General features: G+C 32.7%; 1 protein-coding gene across 3 annotated transcripts in view; it reads left to right on the top strand.

The window, feature by feature from the left end:
* Window positions 1-15,546, top strand: part of Clvs2 (clavesin 2) — a 75,986-nt gene extending 60,440 nt beyond the window's left edge. For all 3 annotated transcript variants that reach the window (XM_046467015.2, XM_058586265.1, XM_058586264.1), the window contains exon 6: window positions 2,436-15,546. In XM_046467015.2, the coding sequence (XP_046322971.1) occupies window positions 2,436-2,523 (88 nt within the window). In that variant the 3' untranslated portion in view covers window positions 2,524-15,546. The remainder of the gene's footprint in view (window positions 1-2,435) is intronic.
* The last annotated feature ends 9,094 nt before the right edge of the window (window positions 15,547-24,640 follow it).

Genomic DNA, 24,640 nt, shown 5'->3' on the forward strand with positions numbered 1-24,640 from the left:
GGGCTTATGCATTATTGTGTCGGGTCCTCACTATACTTATTTAATGTAAAGGATCTTTTCCCCATTTTGCAAACAAGAGAACAAAATTCTTAGGATGTTTAAATTGTCTTCCTGTGATCACAGAGCTAGGAAGTTGTTACAATTGAAATTTACCTCTCTCCAAATTCTAACCTCTTAAGCATTTTGGTATAGCACAATATTGTGGATGCACAATGAATGAATAAATGAGTATTTGACAACCAAATTTAAATTATTGGATATTTATTCATTGAAAGGACAGTATGGGCTGTGTGGGGACTCCTGAGATATTATAAGTCAATGGTAGGCAGCTCTCTCACTGCAGCTAGAATAAACCTATTCATTAACTGATACCACAAAAACTATCTTCCTCTTCCATATGAAAAAAAAAGTAAAAATAAAAAGAAATCTAGTCTAAATAACAGTATACATGGGGCAACTAAATACCAGAAAAATATTTTAATTGCAAACCATTAATGTGTGGCTTTATTCCCTCTTGCTGAGGAATTGTTCTACTTTAGAAGCAGCATTTATTAACCAACAATTTTGTTATCTGGAAGTCATGAAGAAAGCAAGCTAGGAACTTAAGTTCAAGTGTGATATAATTTAAAATATTTTGTTAAAATTGCCATAACTTTTAATAATATTTTTTAGAAGCCACGATGCATATAGACTTAAAGAATGTGTATATGTGTGTGTGACTTTCTTTATCTGTTGTAACAGAATATGATGGCAGCTGCAAATACTTACCTTGTCTGCATGATGCAGTCTTAATAGCTTTGACATTTACTTATTGATATAATCAATATGGATCTCAACCTTTTAATACATATAACTTAAGGGGATTTTTTAAATCTGTTTACTATAAATGCTTTCTTCATTATCCTCATTACTCTTCATTTTGAATACCTAACACTGAAGTTCTTTTAGTATGGAAATCATGTATTAAAGTTGAGATCTTGCTGTTCACGAAACCCTGTGGTGTGCTGTCCTCTCTGTGTTCCTTCTCCTCCTCATCCTTTCTCCTCCTGTCTCATTTTTTCTTTTGAAAACACAAAGACACAAAACTTCAGTCAGTTTTCTTTCTGAGACAAATATCTATCTAATGCCTACTTAATATTCAGATTAAATGCAGAAAATAAGTTAGAAAACAAAACAAACCTCTTTTTTTAAATTAATCCTTTCACCTTTATTTTCATACCCACTTTTGAAACAAATTTAGGTTTACTTAGATGAAGGAGATAATTTGTCAGTTAATCCTATAATTTTTCTTTTTTTTTTGATAATTAGTTCCATTGCTGTTCATTTTCATTAGCATGTGTGCTTGTATTTTAGCTTATAGTCTCTCTTTTGGAAAGTTAATGAGGTCTGCTAAGAGGCATATTGCCACAGCAGAAGCCAATTGGCTGGTATGCAGCAGCAGGGGAGAATTCATTACAGAGGAGAATTTTAAAAGGCAGCTGCTGCCTCCTTAATGCTGTGGCTATTAAGAGTGCGGCATCCTGCCACGACTGTAGCATGTTTCACTGATTTTCCTCCTTCCTGCTTTCATGTTGTTTCCTAATGATGAATCAGAATATAATTCCCACCTGCTATCAAAGGCAGGTATAAGTAAGTTTTCAAATTATGTGGTTTCTTAATTATAGTGTGTTGCTTCCTCAACAAGAGTATATATATATATATATATATATATATATATATATGTGTGTGTGTGTGTGTGTGTGTTTAAGTTTATATATATATATATATATATATATATATATATATATATATATATATATATATATATATATATATATGTATTTTAAAGTCATTAATCATTTTTTAAAAAGCTTTAAGAGTAAAGCTGATTTTATTGAATATTCTACTGGGAACTGTAACAAAAGCAACATTTGAATTCTGATTTTCTGTTGATATAATCGTTAATGTAAAAATGATGGTTAAGGAAAACACATTCACATTGAATTTGTTTCATAGGTATTTTGAAGGCAGGAATCAAGCCTCCTATCATTTCTATCCAATTTTTAATAACAATCATTTCACTATAGTGTTTTCTCATTCCATTTGAATATATAAGAAAGCATCTGCCCTACATTAGAAATTCTCAGTATCTCAAAAAGGAGACTTGTTCAGTGGTGAAGAGGAGAACGGAGACCTACTATTATCTATTTAGAATCCTTTTCTTCTGACTACTCTACTGAGAGGCCAGAGGGAACTGTTTCCTCACTCTGATACCAAACACCACCATCAGTGTTTCTCTAAATTTGCAACATCCACAGTTCATAAATTCCTTGATGTAGGAGAGGATAATCCACATCCACGGGAGAAGCAATGGCAAAGAAAAGACAGAGAAGAGAATGTCATCAGGTAATTATTTGGTACCAATCACTGACCCTGGCTTTCTTTATCCTTTGCAGATCCCAATCAGTAGTGGACCCCACTGTACTAAAGCGCATGGATAAAAACGAGGAAGAAAACATGCAACCTTTGCTTTCTCTGGACTAGTAACTTCTCCACACCCACTCCACGGATTAGAAATGGAAGGTACTAGTTTTCAGCAACAGGGCTAGCACTGTGGAGGAATTACCAGCTGGAAATCTATTTATTCATGTTAATGTAGCATAATATATAATAAGGCATCAGGCTTTCTCATTTGCCTGAACCATGGGTGCCCTGGGCTGGATTTAAAAAAAAAAAGTCAATAATTTATTCTGTAAGTGCCAAGTTCTTTGTAAATACAATATAATCTTCATGTCAAGTTTGTAAATTTTAGTAGCGATTTACTTTGGGAAAGATTGACTCAAAAATTGAAGCCAGTGATATGAGCTATAACAAAAAGCAGAAAAGACACATGAAGTATCAAAGGTAACTTAAATGTAGCCCTGTTTCCTATGAAGCCATATTTCTGCTCTCATAGTGAATAGTTTCCTTGTTTGTCTCTGAAACTCAATATTCAAGTATACTTTGGGCACAAGAAACTATAGAAATTATTGTAATTAATGTATTCCTATTTAGTGATATTCACTTCAGACAGAATGTGTCCTAGGACTATCACTGGCTTTGCATTCTGGAGACAGAGAATGACAGATGAGCTGGTGAACTAAACACTTGAACTCTTTCATGTTCATTCCTGGAGTCTTTCAAAAAGATGTCTCCCCACTTAAAATGTGGAATTTTGAACTGCTGTCTTCACCACGTGTCCTTTATTCAAGACCCCCTCGTTCCCCAATGTGATGTACTTTAAAAATGTTTCCCTTCAAAACTCTTTGGCCAAGAAAATGAAAACCCATATGTGACTAGCATTTTGACATCTAATTTGGAAAACAAAATTTGCCACTTACAAATAAGTGGCTAATTTCTAATTGTTGTGCACTTGTTGAAATATATATATATATATATTCACACATACAACATATATATTTTTACTGAGCTCTAATAAATCCTTGATGTGACAGGCTTATAAAATAAATCATGCATATTAATGATGTTAGAGATGTTGCAGATAATTAATTGCCTGGGATACTAACTCTGGAAAATCACCTTCACTGAAGTTAATGAAAATGAGAAATAGTGAAACACACTTTAATGTACCTATATAAGGGACATACAATATACTTTATAATATATTTTGAATATGTGCCACTTTTCTGAAATATGTTTTTCCTTCAAACAATAGGTCTCAACATTGTGTAGGTGAACAAAAAGTAAATTATTTTTTCTCGGTTTTAGTTAGTTGTCATAGAGTTCTTGTATGTCTGCTTTTTTCCCCAAAAAAGATTGAAAGAATATGCTGCAACCAGGTTATAATGAAAGCATGTGAGGTCATCTGAGCATATGATCGTTTAAATCTGTTTTTAAAATCTGTATATTATTTAAAATTTTATTTTCTGAAAGTTTTATGATATAGCAAATTTAAGATCTTATTTTAAATCTCAAACTCCAGCATGAACAAGCAAGATTTTTATCACCCTTTCAGCATGATCACGATGAATTTTGAGACTGAGAATTTACCATTGATGTGTTCTTTTGAAAGACAAATATCTGCAATAACTGGGAAACCAACATAAGTAAAGGCATGTAATGAATGACCTTTACATACTTCTAGCCAAAAGCTTCAAAAATTCCCCATTATAATTCTACTAAGAATCTTAAAATCAAACCAGTACAACATTCTGCAACATACCAAAACTGTCTGACATTAATAAAAATATATAAATTAACATGAATAAAAGACACTTTAGGAATGGCAGCTTCCTATCAAGAGCAAAAGAATAAGGACTGTCAAGAACTCTACCCACCCTTGTTACAGAGATTAGAATGGTTGAGGGATTCAAAGCTACAGCAATTTTCTAAGAACACAACCCTTTATGTAATTATGTTTCTGTTTACCTGACATACATGCTATAGTTCTGGCTTTGTGTACTACATAAATATGTGGTAGGCAGTATGATCTATTGGAATCCAATAGAAATCACAGAAGTACAGAAGGGCAATCAACTGTTCTTTCTTATGAATTTCTCTGAATGTGCACCCTTTATTGCCAGTTTTCAGAATTCTACCAGCTTCAGATGTCAACCAGCACAGTCAGCTTCTTTCCCCTGTCATATAGTCAGTGTCATATATAAAAATAACTAGTATCATTTGTACTCTCTCCCTACCCCACGTTGGAAATTTTGCATCGGCATTGCCATGTGTGTGCCTGATCTTGCTCAAATGAGCAATTGAAAGTTGGCTAGTTTGTGTAAAATAGTTAAAAATGAATGAACAAATCGCAGCAATGATGCCTTTTGAAATTGCTATATCTAGTTCAGTCAGTGAGTAAACTCATTTCCCAGCAGTTCTGAAGCTGCTTAGTCAAGGGATTTTCGTTCAATTCCCCTCAGCATCATCTAACTAGTGCTATTTAGGCAATTTTTTCTCCTCATTGATTTTTTTTTTTTTTGCATCATGTAGCTATCTACTGTTATATAACCTAGTAAATAAACATCCCTATATTTTTTTCACCTTAATTGCAATAGTACCCCATTGATACTCACATTTACACTAGTCTCCTAGTAGTTTTGCCTCTCTACTTTGAGAGCCATAATTCACTCTTTCAATCATCTTGTTACTTGAAAATTGTGGAAAATTTGAAAATTTAAAGAGTTATCACACTGATTTGAATAGTACAGTAGTCCATTTAATTTTCTTCTTCTTTTTTTTTTTTTTTTTTTTTTTGTGGTGCTGGGGATCAAAGCCAGTGCCTTGATCACACTAGGCAAGCACTAAAGTCAACAACTCAGCTACCAGCCCACACTCCATCATGTACTTCTTCTCTCAGCTAGACTACACCATCTTTGATTTCTAATTTCTTTCTTCTTCCTTTTTTTTTTTTTTGTACTGGGATTGATCTCAGGGGCACTTGAGCCACATCCGCAGCCCTATTTGTATTTTTTATTTTGAAACAGGGTTTCACTGAGTTGTGTAGCAACTTGCATTTGCTGGGGCTGGCTTTGAACTCATGATTCTCCTATCTCAGCCCCCAGAGCTGCTGGGATTACAGGCAGCTGTGTGCCACTGCATTTTTCTGCCCATAGTTTCAGGGAAGCTGCTTCCAAAACTAATTTAAAAATAAATAATTCTTGTTATCATTCCACCAGTGATATTTGCCTATGTTTTGACTACTATGTTAAAAAATAAGAGGTTATCATGAAAATATACTTTTAAGAACTATGAAGAAATGCCTCTTTAAAAATAAGATAAAGCAGTGACACTGGCGTCTACATTCTATTTGTATGCTCTTTCAAAAAGTCAATATCTACACCGATATTATAAGGTAAAACAGATAAGAAGGATATTTGAGGACCTGCTTAGAATATCCTCTTACAGTATTAAGTCTGTTGTGTAAGTTCAATAGAGTAACTTTAACCCATGCTATTTACAAAACTAGTACTATGCTAAAATAACACAAAGTATTAAATAGAGTTTTCAAAGCAAGGCTTTGAAGTGGGCATGCATGATTTCTTTCATTTTAATAGTAGTTTGCATAAGTGTAGGCAGAGGCATTTCCTAAGTCTTTTCCTATAAGATTCTTGTTTGCTTCACAGCACTAAAATTCACACATTCATGAACAGGAAACCCAAGCAAGTAGATTCTCTGTAATATTGGTAACTAGGTCACATTGTTAAATCAACACTGAAAGTTTCTGCAGTATTCCTGAGGGAACAGAATTCACTCTATTGCATTAAGATAATGGAGAGTTGTTTTTAGACTATGGGAACAAATTTATGACTCTTCACAAAAAGAAACCTTTAGAGCCATGGAAATGTGTCTTCAGGCACAGGATTCTTGTGCTTCTACAAACAGTCTAAAGGTTTCTGGATGTATCTGTGGAGTTTTAAAGACGTTGTATCAAGAAAAACCTGCTGAGAGGCTATACACCCTTCTGTTGTTTTATTTAAAGGTCTACCTTCTTTGGTTGGCTGATAATGTCTCTTTGCTTCTTTTTTATTTATTTATTTATTTTTGTTTTTGTTTTGTGCATCTATCAACATTTACATAAAAATTTGCTATCAGCCATGGAGGTATTCCAGAAAGAGTCTCAACACACAAAATCAAATGAGCCAAGTTTGTATGATATCTGAACTTTCATATATGAAAGATTGAAATCAGTAGACTCATAGGCATATATTCTATTTAGACCTCTTCTACAGATGCAGAGCCTAAAACACAGTAGTGCTTTTTTAATTTGTGAGGGCATTCATTATATCATGCAAGAATAGAAAGATATACAAATGTATCAGAACACAAGAAGAGGATTGGCTGAATATCCAGGATGAATATAATCTTCAGTAATGGAAAACATTTATTTGTCTTATTTTGTCTCTGTTGAAAAAAACAGCTTCTCATATGCTATGGGAACTATTTGGCACTGTTTACTACTTGAAAGCAGTAAATAAGTAGAAATAGAAAAAGAAAACTTGACTTTCCAACATTATCAGATCAAAATATTTAAAACTTAGAGAATATTGTCTTTCTTTGAAAACAAGTTCAAGTTTTAATTATATAACTATATTGAGGTTAACCCCACATAAAAGTAATTCTACAAGGTCTGTTCTGTTTAAATAGGAGAATGAATTCCTCAATAATGTTGGAAAAATATAAATTAGCAATTCTATGTATTGAAACACTCATATAAGGCTTTGAGTTCAATGAAAAAAGGAGTATGAATGGTAATGTCATAAAAAATTATAAACCAAATACTTATAGGTACAAAAAGGCACTTTTAAAGCAAATACTGGAAAATGTCAACAATTTACATGGTATTTGGTCAGTATTTGATTTAGCTTCAAATCTCAATGTAAATATTTCTGTCCTTAATAATATAATTACATCAATAATGTCAGAATTACTATTTGTGGTGAAAGAGATCAACCTAGATTAAAATTGAACTAAATTTTAACAAAACTTTTAAGCATGAACCAATTTCTAACCATTTTGAAAAATTACCATGAACTACAATTGTTATGCATGTCACAGAGATTCAAAGCGTTTGTCTTGTTTCTGATGTGTTTTTTCAGGTTTCATGTTTGTTTTTAAAATATATAAAATCTCAAAAGTCAATTTTTTTTAATGTTCAATGGTTCCAGGAAAAAAAAATGTTTAGGAGAAAGTTATACAAGCTTCTGAAGAATATTAAGCACACTATTTATTATTGGGCTCAAATTATGTAACTCTTTATTACTATACACTATTTATGTACTACTATACACTGTTTACTATTTGATCTTTTAAGGAAATTCTTTATTCCAATATACTATTGTAAATAATGTAATATAATTTTGGAATAAGTATACATTTCAGTTTTAAAAATACATTTATTTTGCATATGATGTATGTTAAATTTGGAGGTACTAGATCTATAAACTGGAGATTTATAATACAGCATCTAAATATTGACAGTATTTTTATTTTGACAGAAATAGCTGGCTATTTAGGTTGGGATACTTCAAGTTTTCTATTATTTGTATTGGGTTTAAGAGGAAAAACATAATTCGTTATGTATTTTTTCCTTTAAAAATATTCAGTATTCTATATCTTCTAGACAAATTTTCAAAAGATAATTTGAATGAAGAAGTCAACCTTTAAGTTGTATATAACAGAGGACTGATCATTAAATAAAAATTTAAGATTTTAATATCCCTTCATAAAACTGTTAGATTAGATGAGAGACTAAATTCAAAAGTTTGAATTGAAAAAAAAATGAAGAATAAAGGAAGAGAGAAAATAGAGTAAAAAGAAAAGAAAATCCACGTCTGTTTTTTTTTTTTAAATCTGCTAAAAATAATCACAGGTTAAAAATATTAAGTAAAATAAATAAAACCATTCAGTCTGATTTAAGAAAGAATGCTTACTGAGTCAGTACAACTTTACATCTTTAGTGACTTTCTGTTAATTTACATGTGGATGAAAATTCACCTAATGAAGTAAAAGACTCCTTGACACTTGAATTTACTTAAAAACTTCTATAGTGGACCATGGCACTGTTTGGCCCAACCGCAGAGGATTTTCCTGTACACAGCTGCTCCTTTCTAAAGCCATGCTAGGAAGAGACCAGTTTCGAGCAGGGATTGGGGAAGTATCCCAAGTGAGACCACACCCAGGGTAATTAGAAAATGCAAGAAAAAAGTCAGAGATGCATTTTGACCTTTTGTTACCTCCTTCTTTAGGAGCAACAATGGAAAATATTTATAATTAATACAGAAATCTATTTAAGAAGGTCAGGAGTTTCTGATATCATGTGTTCAATGTTTGGCCAATGGAAAGAGACATGAGGAAGTGCTAGTCAGGGCTCAGGTGTGGAGGGTTTTCCCATAGCAACATTATACTCAAATGCTTTATGTCTGAGCATCACTTCTTCCCCTAAAAATAAAAAGTAGTATGCTCTCTTCTTCCTTTTTTTTCTAATCACTATTACCAAAGTATCAGTCAGAACCACACATACTTTGTTTGCTGCCTTTAAAAAAAAAATCCATATCATTTGAATATAAACACAATTTACTTAGCTGCATATGATTGAAATATTTGCATGATGGTTTATAAATTATGACCTAAAAGTTTTTAAAAATAGTATGAGCATAACATTTTAGTGCTCGAACATTATTACATGTTCTTTGTATCTGGGATTCATGGAGAAGGCTGTGAATATCTTTTCTTTTGCTGTCATATGCCATTTTCTTGGATGTGTAAAGACATCTTGGTTTTGAAATTTACAAAACCACTTTCATCCTGAGCCTGCTTCCCTTTACTTTTCCCTCTCACCAAGTATTGACTCCAACATTATAGTTTCTAGAGCTAAATCTTTTGAAATATCCCCCCTCAAAATCACATCCACCCATTTCACCCACACTGTCTCTCTCTTTCAAAATACACCCACACTGACAGCTCTTCTAACCATCATCAGTACACTCGGCCAAGATTCTCCTTTCTTATGCCCTTAGCTGCTAGAGTCAATTATCAAAACATTAGCTAACATAAGCCTTCTAAAATGTAAGCACTCATTATACTCTTCTCAAACCCCTTTGAAAGAACAAAACCCGAAGTCCTTACAAACATGTATGAGGAGAGTAGATATGAAGTCATTAAGCACCAGTGTATCAGAATAGCATATTTTCTGATTGGGCTGGCATTTTTACCTATAGGAGGCAAAAGAAGTGTTAAATACTTTTATATTTTGTTTCTAAAGACCTCTCTCCTGGCTGTGACTTTTCTTACACCATCTCTTAAGAATAGCTCCTTTATTATTCTTAAGAAGAGCTCAAGATTATGGCGAATCTTAGTGTTCGATGAGCCTGCCAAATGCACCTCTGCTTCAAGACTTTCACTCTTCTATAGTCTTTATATTTCTCCCAGATATCTACATAGCTCATTCCCTCATCTCCTTCAGGTCTACGTTCAATTTTCTCCTTCTTAGTGAGATCTCTCTCTTCTAATTTAAAATGAAAGAGCCCTATAGTTGTTCATATTCTCCTTTTTTGCTCTATTCATTCTCCATAGTATTAATCACCAGATACACCACATAGCTCATCCACTTATCTTACTTAACATCTCTGTCCTATAGAATATGAACCCCACAAGAGCAGGGATTTTTGTCAGTCTGTTTACTCATGCATTACCAGTGCCTTGAATAGTGCCTGGAACATAGTAGCAGATCCAAAAAAGATTTCATCAAAATTTTAATTGGTTTCTTCAAGTTACACTATACAGTAACCAATAACATACATTTAAGAGGAACTTTTGTAGTTTGTTTTTTTAACTTAAAAAATCTTATTCCTCTTTCAAAGGGAAAACCTGCCTCTGAAAATGATGAAATCATGAACCAGAAATTATGTCTTCCTCTCTCTAAATCTGATCTCTATCCCAGGGCCTAACTTCTACATTTTTTTTTCCAGGTTTATCTTTGAAAATGACTCTAAAGTAATTGGGCCCTATACCCATCATGCACATAGCTTATATTTATTCTTTGAGACTAGAATCTTCATGTAGAACATCATTTTGAGATCAAAACCATACTGAATTGCTCTTTGTTGAATATTCCAGTTCATTTCAAATTTAAAAGTTGCCATGAGTTAAAGACCATAATTCCTCCAACATTAGAAGCTAGTTTAAAAACTATGCCATATAGTTAGTTACTTTACTGTAAAGGAGAAAACAAGGATGTGGAAAAGGAGAAGAAGGAGGAGAAGGAACAGAAATTATGATCATTCCCTTTGAGTCATAATTATAAGATGAATAGGAAATTATTTTGGTGTTTTAAAGATCTATCCATAATCTAGAAATATATATGTTGGAGCCATTTAGTCTATAAATCCTTTTAACAGAAGTCTCATATCAAATGGGTTTTATATTTCACATATTTTTAGTTTGAAAATCTATAGTTCTGATGTACAATAACAGGCATTGTTTACCCTCATAATATTCTAACTGGATTCCCAACTTCCTTCTCCTCTTTAATTCTAGATATACTTTTTAGAATTTTACAGTCTTATTTGTTACTCTCACCTATCTCCATAGTTTTATTTCCTACCACTTGTTCTGTATTCTCCATATTTTTACTAATTAAATATCCTAGATACTGATTTTTGGATGAGGGGTTTCAGATTTTCATCCTTCACTGTTTATCTTTTTGTTCTTACCAACCCTTATATTTCTTTTACTCGCCTACATTTTTGTGCCTTTCCCTCAATGTGATAGCTCAGACCTTCAGTTTTCATCTCCTACCAGGCCTTCTGTGAAAAAGACACTGAAAATAAAGACTTGGCAGGCGGTCCTGATGAAGGAAGCTCAACCTGAAGATTAAGGATAGATGTTTGAAAAAGTTTTCAGAAGTCAACCAGACTTTCAGTGGCTTTAGGATCTAAGGGGTTTCACCTTGAGTATTTCATAGGATGTCAATAATCAGTTTCACTTGTGTGCATTGTCATTCACAAGGAATACACGGCAATCAGGGTCAAAAGATACTTTGGGAAAACCTTCTCTAGAGAAGAGTTTAATGGCTCTTGCTCAGGAAAAAGGCAGAATTTTCTTGTGTTTCTTACTATTTGATCCTTGACAGTCTGTATGATGGAAGCCATTTCCCTCTGTGATGTCCTTTTCATTGCCAGCGTTTAAGAATGCGTTTAGCATCACTTCAGAAATAACGAGTTCAAGCTCAAGTATACACAGTACATGGAAGATACTGCCATTCATTGTCTCTTTTACTGAATTTTGTTTCTTTTTATAATTATCTTTATGTTTGAATCCTAAGAATATGTTCTTTGGTGAATTTTATTAATTACATCCCCTTCTAATGGATTTAAATTTTTTCCAAACCAGGTCACTGTTTATTATGTTATTAAAATGATAATATTTCATTTCCTATTCAAAAAGAAACTATTTTGTTGTCTTTGCTGATTTGTGAGGATGAATGGAGTTCTATTAAATAAAATGTCACTAAATGAAATTCTGGATTTGCAAATATAGGGGTGTGTATGTGTCTACACAGTTTTTCATCAGACGCTAAATTTCTACCAGTAGGAAACATATCAAATAACTGTAAATAAATGTTAAAGTATCAAGACATGAAATTGATGTTAATATATGGAAACATAAAATGCTTTTAAAACTGACTCTGAACATATGTGGATATGTTATGATATTGTTTTGAATTTACTGTTTATTGGATCAAAAATATCTGATAATATTTATATAAGCTTCAAATCTATAGGAAGACTGTCCTGTCTTCTAAGGATAATAGAATAGATACAATACAGTGTCACTTTTAAGTTGTTGCTCTGAAAGCAGTGGAGTAGATAGGGTGATGAGTTCAGCCTATTTCCTTTTCATATTTACAAATTTATTGAGCACTTAACCGTGTCACAAGCATAGGAGTAAATAAAACCACAAAATAAAAAAGTCACCCAAAAAGTCACATTCTGATGGAGATGACACATTAAAAACAGATAAAGAGCAGGCTGGGAGTGCTTAACTAGCATGTACAAGGCCCTGGGTTCATCCCTAGCATACACCACACACACACACACACACACACACACACACACACACACAAGAGCCTTATGTGGGTTTAAGACTTACTAATGTCATTGTGTGACCTTGGGCACTGTTTTCTCACCTGTAAAATAGGACACTATTTTCACCAACAGTATGAGCTAGATTTTGTCATGTATCCTTTTGATAACCTGACTTCTTCCCTTTCATGAAGAAACTCAATGTAATCTCTCTTATCCAGGCTGTTAAGAGAGCTTGGGAAAGCTACTGTAGTTCTGTGTTTCCTGTCTTTATTCTAGGAGCTGATGGTGGTTTTTTTGCAGATGCTTAGTCAAAGGCAAATCATAATCAGTCTCTTTCAGGGTCATCCAGGGGTACCAGCTTCTGGACAAATTTTTTTTTCTCTTAGGGTAATTTTATACTTCTTTAATTCATTATAACTAGAAAATAAACATTGTTTTTTCTATCAGAAAAGATAAAAAAGGTTTGAAAAATCCTGATAGATTTCACAACTTACTCTTTTGTTTAGTCTCTTATTTCCCCCGCTCTATAGGCAGACCACAAACCTATGATTTCCATTGATGGGTTTAGGTACATTATATGGAACACAGGTAAGGAAAGCTTCAACCATTGTGGTTCCAAAGGTGCTAGTTTGGGCAGTATTGAAAGGATCATTTCCTGCTTGTATGTGAAATTTAATGAGAATTTTTGTCCTGTATCAAGTGGTCATATCATGATATACCTTGAGAAACAAATCAAGTAAAATCTCTTTAAGTATGGGAAAAGTACAAGAATACTATGAATACTGATCATCATTCATCTAGGAGAAGCCACAAATAAAAAAAAATTCTTATGAAATAAACAGCAGACAACCTCTGTCTCCATGAAACATGAATGTCTGTATTTGGCTTCACGCAGATCACTAAACCAGAGTGCCTACCTGTGTTAGGGTGAGCTGATGCTGTGTTAATTAGTGAGCATAAGAAGTGATTTCCTTCCCTTGCTGACACGTTGTTTACAAAACACATACAGCTGGAATCTCATCAGCACATATGCTCCTGTGACAAATGATTAAATTAAGAGGAAAACAGGAGGTCAGGGTGGAGTGGGGTGGATAGCATGATTCTCTTTTCACATAATGGTTTTCATAAATGAACACTTCAGGCCACCAGCAAGTGGTTTATTAGATTTACAAAGGCAAACACAGAGCATCAACTATGATCATAATAAAGCATCTTGTTTCTGGAAGTCGACACCTTTCAGAGTACCTTTTTAATGAACTGATTTCCTCATGAAGTCTTTATAAATTGATCCCAGCCCCCTTTGCTTGTATATTGGAGATTTAGACCAGTCTCTAGAAAGTATATTGTGATTTTATACAACTTATTTTACAAAATGATATTCAAATGCATTTGTTTACAGCAAAAGATCTTAAACTTTATTCTTCATAGTTGTTCCTTTGTCATTTAACTGACATTATGAATATGTTTTTAAGAAAATTTCCTAAAAATTAGTAAAAAAATTGTTTGCAGAAACAATTCAATATTTCTGAAGAATTTCAAATACCTAAACATACATGTTTTAAAATAGAATAATTATGAGAAAATTTGGCAACTCTACAGTGTATTTGATTAATGGAGACTGCCAAGCAGGTAATTATCAAAACCTAAGCAAATAATCAAAAGAACACATTTTGTTATTTTTCTCACTAACCCAAAGTCCTTTGCTTTTCACCTTCTTTGAGATAATAAATGTTCTTGCTGAAAATCCTCTTAGAGATTAATCTAAATCCTTGACTTTACTGGTGTTAAATGGAGACTTATGTCACCTGTCTTGCTAGAAGTCACAGGAGTAGCTTTGAGAAATGCTGGTACCAGAACCAAGGTCTTGACCCATCTGGTTATGCTGGTATTTCTTTTAATAATTCTACCCTGCCTCGCCAGACCTTTTTTTCCTGTCCAACTCAGTTCTATGTGCACATGGTCACGTTTGATTTTCACTATCATTTCCTGTGGCTAGAATCCTTCATCAGTATTCTCTTAGGTAAACATCTACAAATGCACTCAGAAATCTTTATATTCGAAACTGATTTTGACAATCTATGGATCTGGAATGAGTCCAGTCCAGTGAAAAGGCATGATTTTATCAGGCCTACACCTAAACCAAATGATATTCACTCAATAAGGCCAATTTTCTTGTTGAAAAGCAGGTGCTTTCTGACTCGAACAAGTAAAATGTTTCTCTGTGCCCCTTTCACTTCCTTTTTCCAAAAGTCTTTACTTGGCCAATGAGAAAGAGAGCAGCTCATCTCAGCTACTCAACTGAGCTCTTAACTTTGTCAATGAGCTCTTTACATTTGTTATGACTTAAGGCCAGGATGAAGTAGAAAGTTGGGAAGTTAGAGATTTTCTATATTTAAGGTCACCAAGAATGATGCAGTGTATGAGAGAGCTGTTGTCCTGCTTGGGAGAGATTCCCTCCCAGAGCGATTCAGAAATTTCCCCCTACTCTATTAAGTTAAAAAGCACTGCTTCATAAGATTCACTATTGGAAATTTATAGATTAGAATTTTAACAGATTAGATTTTCTCAAATCTTAAAAAAACACAGAAAAAATGTGGAGAAAAGCTATAGATTCTAACATGCTTTTTAAATCTAAGCATGCACGAATATGTTGTATTCATTGGGTCACAAGATAATAAAAAAGATTTGCATCAGGTTTTATCTGACATTATCTCAGCATTGCTATTGTTGAGTTTGCAAAAGATTGGCTCATTGGTTTCTTGGCCGCTATGATTTTTAACCCAACTTTACAACTATGTTTTTTATGGTCTTAAAAATGATGTGTGAAAAATAATGTATTGGATTCACATTGAGTATTTAATGTCACATAAATTCATATCATATTAAAACAATAATGCATTTTTTAAAAATGGCATTTATAGGGACTGGGGTTGTGGCTCAGTCATATAGGCTCACCTAGCATGTGTGAGGCACTGGATTCTATCCTCAGCACCACACAAAAAAATAAAATAAATAAGTAAACAAAATAAAGGTATTGTGTCCATCTATAACTAAAAAAAAAAAAGAACTTCTTTAAAACTGACATTTATGATATCTGTTTTGAGAGTAATCTATTTTAGATATTATTTTCTAATAAACAAATATTGGTAAAAACAGTATAGTTCTACACATCATGTCATATAGCATGATAAACTTCAAATATTTCAAAAAATTCAAATTAAAATAAAATAAACAGCACAAAAGTATCAATAAAAAACATGAAAGAATGCCTTGGAGGAAGGACCTTTATACCTATGATTCAAATTTCAAATATTTTGAAAAAGAATAAATTTGATTCAATGAAATTTAAAACTTTCTATATGGAAAAATATCATAAGCAAAATTAAAAGAGAAATGGAAGCCTGGGAAAATTGTCGATTTATATCATAGAGCTAAGTTATCTAAAGTATTTATAAAACTTTTAGAAATTTATAAGAAAAGGAAAACTGACTAGAAAAAAAAGACAGCTGTTATGAACATTTATTTCACAGAAAAGAAAATATAATGACTCTAAAAATAAGAAAAGCACTACACTATACTCCAAATGAGAGTGATAGAAGTTCAAACTAAGGAAGTAGTTTGATAACACACTTTCAAAAAGACTGAGGAAAAAGATACCCCTTACATTGGTGTTAGGAAAGTATATTTACAAATATCTATGAATGATAATTTGTCAATATCTATTAAAAATACAAATGGAATTATCCTTTGACCCAACCACTGAACTTCTGAAAACTTCAACTTCAAGGTTTTGTGCACTCAGGAGAAATATATGTATAAATATATTCATGGGAAAATTGCAAAAGCAAAGTATTTGAGGAAACAGAAAGTTTTCCAAATATATGGATATACCCATAAAAGTTATACAGATCTATAATTTGCTTAAATTGATAAAACTATTCAAAAGACCAGTATACAAGTCTAAAAAAAATGATATACTGTGAACTAAAATAGAAAAAAAATCTCTAATTATTCAGAGGAAAAATAAGGTAAATATCGTATTGAATATGTCATATTTTATATAAAAATATGGGAGGAAAATAAAAAAGTATACAGAATACCTTGTGTATTCACAAGAAAATATAGACTATATAAAAAGATTTCTAGTCTGGAGATATACCTCAGTAGTACAGTGCTCACCTAGCATGTTTAAGGCCCTGGGTTTGATCCCAACACCAGAAGAAGAAAGAAAAAATGGGATTATAGCTTGGTTGTGGAATGCTGGCCTAGCAAACACAAGACAGGAGTTAGAAATTGAGTGAATAGGGAAATAGTGGGAAGAAGATTTTCACTTACCACCCTTCTACATTTTTTTTTCTTGTTGAACATTTTGAATGTATTTGACATTGCTAATAAAGTTTATAGTACATATAAAGTGTAATAACAGATGAAATATGCAGGTATTCACTGCTCAGTCTGAAGTATAGACATCCATCAATGTTTTACCTACTCCTTCAACTCTCTACATGATGTCTCTGATTTCTGCTTGTCTTATATTATGTTAGTAATCATCTTTATTTTTCCATAGTTTACCACTTATGTGTATACCTCTCAAAATATACCTTGGCATATTTGAACTTGATGTAATGCTTTATCATATGCATTTCCCTACAGCTTGCTATATTTACTCAATTGTCTATTTTTGAGATTCATTCATGTTGTTGCATTGAAGGCCATGCAGTTTCACACCTGTATTTTATTATCAGAAAGAGTTCATGTAAAAATGGAATTATCTTTTCTTTGGATGTTTCCAGAACTCAATTAATATCACCTTAGACTGGTATTTTCCTTCTGGAAATATTTAAACTCTTAATTGAATATCCTCATCAATTTCAGAAATAGTTAATTTTCAGTTTTTAGTTGAGTTGGGTTCAATTACTGTATTTCTTTTTCTAGGAATTTGACCATTTTCACTGAGTTTTTCAAAATTTCATAAATTTATAACTTTCTTTACTTTAAAAATACATACAATGAACTTCTATTTATCATCTCTTTTTATTCCTCATATTAATAACATGTAGTTTTTATTACTATTGTCATAAATTATATGTCATAGTAATTATATATTACTATATAATTTAATTGAAAAATGACTGTACCTTTGCTTCCTATTTAACTAAATCCACTATGATCTTCATATTAAATTTTGTGGACTTTGTTTTTTTTTTTTTTTTTTTTTAAAAAAAAAAAAAAAAAACAACTTCCAAATTTGGGTTCTAAGTGATTGGTTTTGTCTATTTTATTTCTTGATATTAAAATTTTTGAAATCTATAGCTTTTCATTAGGGAATGTATTTTTTTTCTTTTTTTCCCCAAAATGTTTCATAGTTCTCCTTCTCACATCTAGTTATTTACATTTTCTTGCAGTAAGTGGTAGAGATCAAATATTGCCCTCCTGCTATGAGCTCACATTTAAGGCATAAGGTAATACTGACTTGCATTCACTGCTCTGTGCTTCAAATGCTCCAAGTTGCATAGGGCTCTGTGCTTTACCCTGTACCTTCCATAACTGTTTGAACCCAAACTTAGGTAGATCAGGATAAGCAGAAGATCCAGGTCAACAACTACCATGAGTTTTGATATCTCGCCCTGGATTCTCAAACCTGTCTTGTAGTTACATCTGAGAAATTATCTTATTTTCTTTCCAGCTTAACATTATTTAGGAAGCTTTTGTTTTGTTTTTGTATTTGTATAACACTTCTACTTGTGTTTAGAGAGAGGAGTTGTTAGAATATCAACATATCAGTATCGGTAGTATGAGAAATCTTTCAAATTGATTGCTGTTACAGGAATTTTGAACTACAGCCAAATAAAGACATTGGAATAATAAGCCTAATTCAGATTTTTAAGAAATGCATATACTTTATAGTAATATTGCTATAGGGATTTTTTATTTTTATTTTTATTTTTTGGTAGTGGTGATTGAACCCAGGGTACTTAACCACTGAGCCACATACCCAGCCCTTTTGTATATTTTATTTGTAGACAGGGTCTTGCTGAATTGCATAGAGCCTCGCTATGTTGCTGAGGTTGGCTTTGAACTTGCAGTCTTCCTGCCTCAGTCTCCCAAGCTGCTGGGGTTACAGATGTGCACCACCACACCCAGCTGATATAGGAATTTTATTGCAATGTTTTACATGTGCTTCAGTATAATATGTTCAAATATCATACATGAAAGAAAGAAAATATGAGCATAGGAAGCTGAAAAATCACTGACTTAACTATGAACATTCTAGACCTTTTAGGTACACATTTCAGTATACATAGTTGAAATTTCCTATATATTTTCTTGGAATTGCATTTTCTTAGTCATTTACTTTTCTCTCACAGACAATTTATGTACTGTTCCAGTCCAAAAGCACTCATATAACACCTACTGCCTGTGTACTTTTGTGCAACAAGAGGGAGGATTTTCTGAGGGCCTGAGTATACATAAAGTATCATTTCCTCTGAATTCCTTCTCTTTAAACCATTGCATAGCAGAGGTGGAATACTTTGGAGATTATAGGGACAATTATTTGCTAACCAAAATAATCAGGATTCTATTTCTAATTTTTCTAGTGCCAAGGCAGTTTCTGTTAAGGCAGTTTCTTTACAAAATCATGTATGACTTTGGGAATGGGTACTCCAGGTTTGCAAGATTCTCTTACAAGATATGTCCTTTACAAGATTTCTAATGGACTCTTATAATATTTGTCATTTCTGGACTGACAAGAAGCCTAACAGAAGTTACTTAGAACCTAAGGTGAATTTAAGCTTCCTAAACAACTATCCATAATTGTGTAGATAAAATGGCCCAAAACAGGTATTAATAATACAAACATGTTACAACAACTGATACTGATTAAAAAATCAGAGACCACAAAAACAACACATGATCCCTTCCATAATACTCTGGAAAAGTACTTAGGACTGTGGCCCCTCAGTTTTGTCTTTTGAGTTTATGTCATTTGAATTAGTTTACTGGAACTGCTGTAGCAAAATACTGCAGACTGGGAGACTTACCAGAAACTTAACTTATTCAAGTTCTGAGAGCTAGGAGCCCAAGTCAAGTTGAAGGTGGGTCCTTCTGAGGTCTACTTCCTTGTTTGCAAAGGACTGCCCCCTCACATAATCCTCATGTGGATATGTGTGCATCCCTAGCCTTTCTCCCCATGTCCCAATTTTCTCTTAGGAGGACACCAGTCAGATTGAATTAGGTCCCACCTTAATGGCCTCATTTTAATTAAATTACCCCTTTAAAGACCCAGTCCCTACATACAGTCATACTTTGACTCACTAAGCATTTGGGCTTTAGCTTATGAATTTTCTAAGGACACAGTTCAAGCCCATAAAAATCTTTCGTCATTTTCCAATAGAAGACATCAGGCCATTTTTTTTTTTTTGTTCTCCTTTGTAAAAATTTAGGGTTCCTGTATTTATTAGTGGATAAGACACATGCAAAGCACTTACTAAGTAGTAAGTGTTAACTATTAGTGTTGATTATAATACAATAGAATCTTTACAATTTTTGAAAATTATAAAATACAAAGAAATAATAATTTAAAGGAAGACACTGCTATGGGAAACCATTAACTTTATATCTCTTTTGCTCCAAATCCCTTTGTCTTTTCTAAGTGGAATAGGCCCTGAGATCTCATTCAAAGAGGGAAGAAAGAAGAGTGTCTTCTGTCTTATAGAATACCTATCCCTATCTTCCATTACTTAACACATAGATCAATAACCGGAGATGTAGCTTTCAAAGGACAAATGAGATATTGGAAAATGATGACAGGGTCATGAAGTTAATATTTTATTAGTGTTTTTAAACTTAAAATTGACAGAGGTAAGAGAGATGAGTGTTACTAAGCAACGTTGAAAATTATGGCAAAGAAAATTCTTAAAATAATGATGAATGTTGAAATAATATTGCTCATCATTATCTATTATTAGCAGTAGAGAAAAGAAATGAAGTATTATTGGTTAATTGCTGTCACTAAAACACTGAACTTATTTATTATTTAATAAAAAACTTATTCTACTCTTTAAATATTTTTAATAAATAAGAAGAAGGAGAACATATTATATGACAAGTACTGCTTTAATGAAAGAAGGACATTTTTAACCCAATCTTCACATTAATAAAATTAAAGATTTCCTGAAAATGGATTCAGAAAAATTAATGGTAGATGCAAGATTTCAAACTAAAATATCTAACACATAAGTTATTATTGCTACATCTTCCTTTACTTAAAGATATCTTGATATTACCAGAAAATTAATTTTACCAGACACTCTGCCTTTTAAAGAATTCTAATTAATATTTTGCAATATAATATATATTATAACATGGAACATATTGATCTTATTATACATATTTTGTATAATCCAAAACATTATGTTGTTTAACTACTACTATTGGAATTAATTTTAAGTAATTTTATAGTTATATGAAAAACTCTTATGTTCATTTAGTGTGATGTGGCTTTCAACACTGACACATTTTCTAAATGTACAAACATAAACAAAATAAAAATTACACAAAGTTTCTGTCTCAAAAAACAGTATTATATACATGTATTCACAGTACTATATACATGTGGTAAAGTAATGGTAATGTGAAAATTCTGGTGTATGAATGTCATTATTTTTATGTCAGAGGTAAAGATAAGTAAAAATATGAATTGAAAATAGGAACTGATAATCTCAAAAAGAGATTCATACTGAAAGTGTATATTAAATTAACCTACTTGAAGACCATCAGCAAAAAAAAAAAAGCTTCTAATTTTTCATCAAAAAGAAATGTGAGAGAAACTATTCTCCAATAAAAAAAATGAGAGTTCTTAGATACATATTATGATGTTTATTGTTTGAAGACTGGGGACCCTTTAAGTTATCCTGCTCTTCTTCATCAGGAAGAGCTTGTTGAGTGAAATATAAAAAAGACATGGAATGAGAAACATTTAAATGATTACACTCATCCCTATCTTTAATTTTAGAAACTCTCTTACATTGGCTCTGTTTGCTCCTACCATTGTACTTATTCTAGGAGATAGCTTATCAAAAGAGATGTTGAATAGAGTTCTGGGAACACTAACAGCTAAAACACACCTTAACTTGGATGATCAGATCAACCATATGCCTCCCAACCATTTCCCATGAGTAATTGGCAGAAGGAATTTAAAAATGACTAAAGACACATAGAGAGAGAAAGAGATGAGAAAATATGGAAAATAGAGTTTGGTTTATTTAAAAAAAATTCTCAATGGAGCATTCTGGAATAAGAAGAGAGAAATAACATGATTAAATCATTTGATGCTGTCTAAAGTCAGATAAAGGATATTAGGATTGAATCATCTGGAAAACTGTTCAGAGAGATATTCTTCATGGGACACAGAAATATTATTGGCACAAATTGAACAAAGTCAAATTGAGTCTACTCTCACTCCCAAGTGGTGGGAATAGGAAGCATTTCTTGATAGTACAATATCTCACTAGAGTATTTTTGTAACTATCATGACAACAGAAATTTGGCAACTGGTCAAAATCAGTGGGAATTCTGAAAACAAATAATTCATGATGAAGTGTTCTTTTTGATAACTTAATATCCAAATTTTAAACCCTTTAGTAAACCACTCATGTGATTTCTCACTAGGAAAAATGAATAAACATGCTGAAAAAAATAGAAACTATAAAAGGGAGAATATTTTATTAGTGTTTTTTAAATTAAAAATCCTAATTCACCAAATTGAGTGAATTGATTTGATATGTAATATTTATAAATAGAAGAGCAAGACATCCACTAATAGCAGCACATATGAACCACACAAAAACTTGAAAAGGTACAGTATTTTTAGACCCTTTAAATACATAGCTCGATAAGCAAGAAAATAAGGAAAATATTCAAGATAACAAATTAAAGTACTAGCAGGGTGCATTGGTCCACACTTGTAATCCCGGTTACTGAGGAGGCAGAGGCTAGTATCACAAATTCAAGGCCAGCCTTGGAAATTTAGTGAGATCTTGTCTCAAAAAAAAAAAAAAAAGGTTTGGGATTATGGTTTAGTGGTAGAGGGCCCCTGGATTCAATCTCTAGTACCACAGTAGAATGGGGGGTGGGGAAGGGAGAAGAGAAAAAGAAAAACAAAGAAAACTTTTAAAAAATTATAGTACTACACACTTGAACTATACTTGGTGGGTTTGTAGTTTGGAGATGGAGGAAGATGGTGGAAGAAGACGCTATTTTACTTTGTTTAGATTTTAAAAATTTGGTGAAGATTTGGGTTCAAGGAAGGGGTGACAAATCAATCTAAGATAGTGCCCTATTGTAGTTCCTATAGAGGGCTCTACTTCCATTAAAGGAGAGAGAAAGGAAAACTTGTTCTACCCCATAGGCAAATTCAGCTTCATAAGGAGACAGATAAAAACAGGAGAGTCTCCTTTGATAATTCATCGTCATGGTTCTCCTTCTGTTTCACGTGGCCTCAGAGTTCCAATTTACATGAGCGGTCCAGAAAACCATAATCAAAAATAACATTGAAAAGCAGAAAACCATAATCAAAAATAACATTGAAAAGCAGTCCCACATAGCAATCTCCCTGAGGAGCCTGGAATAAACCAAAACCTTACTGCTCTGGAGGAACAGTCCAAACCCACATTTCTAGTATTTCCACCTATGAAAACTCCTTGACGTGGTCTTCATAATCATTTAAAAAACCCACAAGAAACAAATTTACCATGAGTAAGAATTATCAGATACAACAAACTGTAAAAAAGAAGTCATCCCCCTGAAAGTTCCAGACACTCAAACTATCAAATAAAGATCATAAAATAGGTAAGCATGCCTCCCAATGTATTTTTTCAACATAACCTTAGATTTCCCAGCCTCTAGAAGTGTGAGAAATAAATTTCTGTTTAATATGTTTAGTAGTTACTCAATCTAAGCTATTTTATTATAGCAGCCTGAGTGGACTAAGACACTGCCATTCTTACATCTATCACCCTTTTTTTTTTTTAATTTCTTTCCTCACATGATTTAAGTTCCATAGATATTCATTTCTGCCACCATCTCACAGATGCAATTAATTCCCTAGTTCTTTTTTCCTTATCACCCTCAAATTAGAAATTCATATTACTGAATGAATCCACCAATCCATCTATAAATCTGCTACATTTTTTTTCTTTAGTTTTTGACTGTCACCTGTTTACTCTAATCTGACGCTTGGCCTAATATTCCAAAAAAAAAAAAAAAAATTGTTCATTTAAAGGACACCAATGGCACATGAATTTCTAAATCAAAAGAAAACTAGTTTGACATTTCAGCAGGATTCAACAAGCTGACAACACTGTTTTTTTATTGTTGTTGTTTTTTGTTTTTTTCTTTCAAGCATCACATTCTTGTAGTTTTCCTCTTATTTCTCTGGTAGAGCCGTCTAGTGACACATGCCATGTCCTCTACCAGGCCTCTAATATTGGAATTTCACAGGGTCTCAGGTCTAGGCCCCCTACATATTTGAATTTACCCTCATTCCTTAAGTTTCTTTATCTCATGAACACAAAACAACTCATATTTCTAACTTGACATCTCTTGTAAGCCTTTACCTCATAGTCATATGCCTAATTGAAATATCATCTGGATATTTCACCATCAGATTGTGTATTTATTTAACAAAATCATAAGTAACTCACCTTCAGTCTCCCTGGAAAGAAAAGTAGCTTGGGCATAATCTACATAATTTCATGTCTGCCATAGTCCGGCTGTAGCAAAATAACCCGGGGGTGATGAGCAACTTGTGTACATCGATACAGCAGGAGTGGGAGCTGTTTATTGTGGGACAACAGAGGTATTTATACATTCCACACAGCTTATCTTAATTAACATAAACTAGATACAGCAGTCAACCAATAAGGAATCTTCACACTTAATGGCTTGCTGGTTACTTCACAAACCACTCCCTCTGGCAAAATGCCATGCGCCATCCAGACTTGTTTACAGACTCTAACACATGTCAAAAGTCCTAAGAGGTAAACCTCTAACAAAATATTTGCAATGTTATT

The sequence above is a fragment of the Marmota monax genome, unplaced genomic scaffold, assembly GCF_021218885.2.
Source record: "Marmota monax isolate L192 unplaced genomic scaffold, Marmota_monax_Labrador192_F-V1.1 WCK01_AAM20220418_F8-fsc00140, whole genome shotgun sequence".
Lineage (NCBI taxonomy): Eukaryota > Metazoa > Chordata > Mammalia > Rodentia > Sciuridae > Marmota > Marmota monax.